Source organism: Cynoglossus semilaevis, chromosome 4 (genome assembly GCF_000523025.1).
Source record: "Cynoglossus semilaevis isolate Cse_v1.0 chromosome 4, Cse_v1.0, whole genome shotgun sequence".
Lineage (NCBI taxonomy): Eukaryota > Metazoa > Chordata > Actinopteri > Pleuronectiformes > Cynoglossidae > Cynoglossus > Cynoglossus semilaevis.
Window position 1 is genome coordinate 2514154 of NC_024310.1, and position 2942 is coordinate 2517095.

Here is a 2942-nt window from a genome sequence, read left to right on the forward strand (position 1 = left end):
CTGTTCTTCGGTCCTCATCAAGGTTCCACTTTTAACTTTACAAATTGTACACACTGAAAAAACCCTGACAAAGGCACACCATGGAGAAAACATTAACATCCAAATTAGCACTAAGGACTGGTTATACATTATCTGTATATGTAAAATATGTACAAGAGTGGGAGAGCAGGGTGAGGGCCCCCGACCCACTGATCCACCACTGTCGCCGCCGCCATCGCTGCTGCTGCTGCTACTGTCATTTGGTCCATCTCACTGACCAGGAGTGTTTTAAGTCATGAGGAAGTCCAGAGGATGTGTGAGCAGTCCAAAAACTCAACTTTTATTTCCAGAAGAATTCCCAAAAGTCTCGTTTTGACGTATGATGAGTAGCTTCAATATTAAGAAGAAGAATAAAAACAAAAACAAACCTAACCTTCCAGAAACTTCTCCATCCATCCAATGGCTAACACGAACCATTCCCAAGAAGCACGCTATTCCAAGTTGGATCATTTCTCCCCGATTTCCCGAACACAGAAGAACATCTTCTCCAGCTAAAGCAACACAGCTTGAAGTGGAGGAAACCTTAACAAAGTTGAGTGCAGCATGAGGCCTGGTACCCTGGAGGTGGAGCAGATCAGTGGTGCATTGTGGGACATCGCCTGCCGAGTGATCACACAATTTTCTTAATGCTGGGTCTCTTGAAGCTGCCGGAACTGCGCTGCTTCTGGACCTGACTGGCTGAACCGTGGCGAGTGCGCCCCCCGCTGGACAGTGCAGAGCTTGGGGACAGCTGAACGTTCTCCTTGTCCACACCTGGTGGGTCACAGTGAGGACATCATGAGTTCATATAAATCAGGTCACAGAAAACTGGACCTCATCAACCAATCACGGGTTAGGATTCCAAGTAAATGTGTGTGTGCGCGCGACCTGGCGTGTGCTGTGACGTGGCCAGCGATGTCATGGAGTTGGACAGGTTGAGGTTGGCAGTTATGCTCAGTTGGCTCTGACTGGTGGGTGGGTAAGGGGAGGTGGGCGTCCTCATCTGCTCCTCCCCTCGCTCCTCCTCAGCGGCTGGGAGGTAGCTGTCGATCAGCGCCTCCAGGAACTTAACGATCAGCTCGGCGTAGTCCGGTATCTGTGTTTGCTGAGGACGGAAGAGAAAAGTCAAGTCAAGGTGGACGACATCTGGGGGGTATTCACCAGCACGGCTCATAAATCAAAACATTAAACACTATTCACCAGCACGGCTCATAAATCAAAATGTTAAACGCCGAACCTGGTGAACCTCTGCATTTTAAAAGGAAAAAAAAAAATCTAACAAAGCGACATCATTCAAACGTTGTCCTTCATCCTTTCATAACTCAGGGTTTTTGCTGTTATTGTTTCCAGATGGACAACAGTCTTTCTGTTACCATTACTGTAACTATAAATTTCCTAAAGTCTGTCTCACACTTCATCATCATCCCTACCTTAGAGAACGGTCCAGCAAACCTCCAGAGTCCATTAAACCCAAAGGCTAAAAAAAAAATCAGAGAGGAAAATGATGGCGGTGAGTTCAGGCATCGTGTTTGTTTAAAAAAAAAAAAAAAAATTTCAACAAGCTAAAGTTGGAGTGTCTTACTCTGTAAGTAGGACGGCTGGTACTGAGGCGGGGACTCTTCGTGGTAGACAACACTCTGGACGATGCCGTGGACCGGGTTAAGGAGGTTGGTGTCTTGGCACATTGACAGCACTGTGTTGATCTTTGAGTCCAGCAGGTTGTGGCTGAAAAAGAAGCACAGAAACAAACGTCGAATCATGGGCTGCATCCAGGTCTTTCTACTCTTGACTTTATTCCTATTCTATTTTAAATCTGGATCAAGAAAGGAAGAACAAGAAACGAGAGTCTACTCACACGACAGGGAAAACCTTTGGAAAGACGACGCTAGCTTCGGCCAAGTACTCGTACAGAATCCTCTGGTCAAAGTCGTCAGTAGTGTATTTGACCTGTGTGGCCTGGAAAAAAAAAAGGTTCACTGACAGAATCTGCGATAACAAATGAAAAAATAAATAAAAGTGTTTCTCTTTTTCCTCACCAGCACAGTGAGCAGCAGAGCCTGGATCTTTGGATCAGTCAAAACCTCCTCGTCCAGCAGGACGTTGGACTCCGACACTGAGACCTTACGCAGGTGTGAGTTCCCCATTCTGGGCGTCTCTGGAACCAAGAAGGAAAACAAACATCACATTGAGCAGCGTAAACTCTCTCCACACAGACCTGGCAGGGCCGAGTTCTCACCGATCTCGTAGTCGTTTTCTGCGACGCGCCTCATCTTAGGAGGAGTGGTCATCCCCGACTCCATCTCTGGTCTCTTTGGTGCTTTGGAGTCCGATATGAGATGATCAAAACTCTTCCTGGTGCCTACAAATAAAAAGGAAAAACAATGACTTCACATTTCTAAACTGGAGCTGCAGTGATATTTCAATATTCTTTTTTTTCAGGAGTTTAAGGAAAAAATACCCAGAAGCTTCTTGGTGTTGGCCTGTGAGGGCTGACCCATGTCAAGACTCATGGACTTCCGTGTCCGTGGACTGATCTGGCCCACTGTGGGGTAGGGGTGGGCTGACAGGTAGCGGTCCGAAACCTGCGGTGAAGTCCAGGGCTGAGTCTCTCTCAGGGTTCTGTGTTAAAAGATTCAAAATTAAATTGTCTTTCAGAGCCCCTGCTGGTCAACAAGGTCACTGCAGCAAAAAGAGCCGGGACAAGATTGGAATGGGTCATTGATGGAAGTCTAAACAAACGGAGCTGTGCCCAGACAATGACGAGGGACCTACCTGCAGCTGGGGTCAGTAATGTGACTGGAGTAGGTTTCCATGGGAACCGGGTCCATGGACAGGTCAGAGATGAGAAGTGACTTCCTGTGTTTCAGACTGCAACGACTCCGCACCTCCTCAGACACGGTGAGCAGCGCTTCATGAGAAAACAA

The 2942-nt window shown here is 47.3% G+C and overlaps 1 protein-coding gene across 1 annotated transcript in view; it reads right to left on the minus strand.

Annotated features, from left to right (window-relative positions):
- Window positions 1-22: 22 nt before the first annotated feature.
- nf1a (neurofibromin 1a) overlaps window positions 23-2942 on the minus strand; it is a 37548-nt gene continuing 34628 nt past the window's right edge. The window contains 9 exon segments of the mRNA XM_025055213.1: window positions 23-792; window positions 907-1123; window positions 1449-1495; window positions 1601-1743; window positions 1874-1974; window positions 2055-2173; window positions 2255-2377; window positions 2477-2637; window positions 2791-2933. Of these exon segments, the coding sequence (XP_024910981.1) occupies window positions 650-792; window positions 907-1123; window positions 1449-1495; window positions 1601-1743; window positions 1874-1974; window positions 2055-2173; window positions 2255-2377; window positions 2477-2637; window positions 2791-2933 (1197 nt within the window). The 3' untranslated portion in view covers window positions 23-649.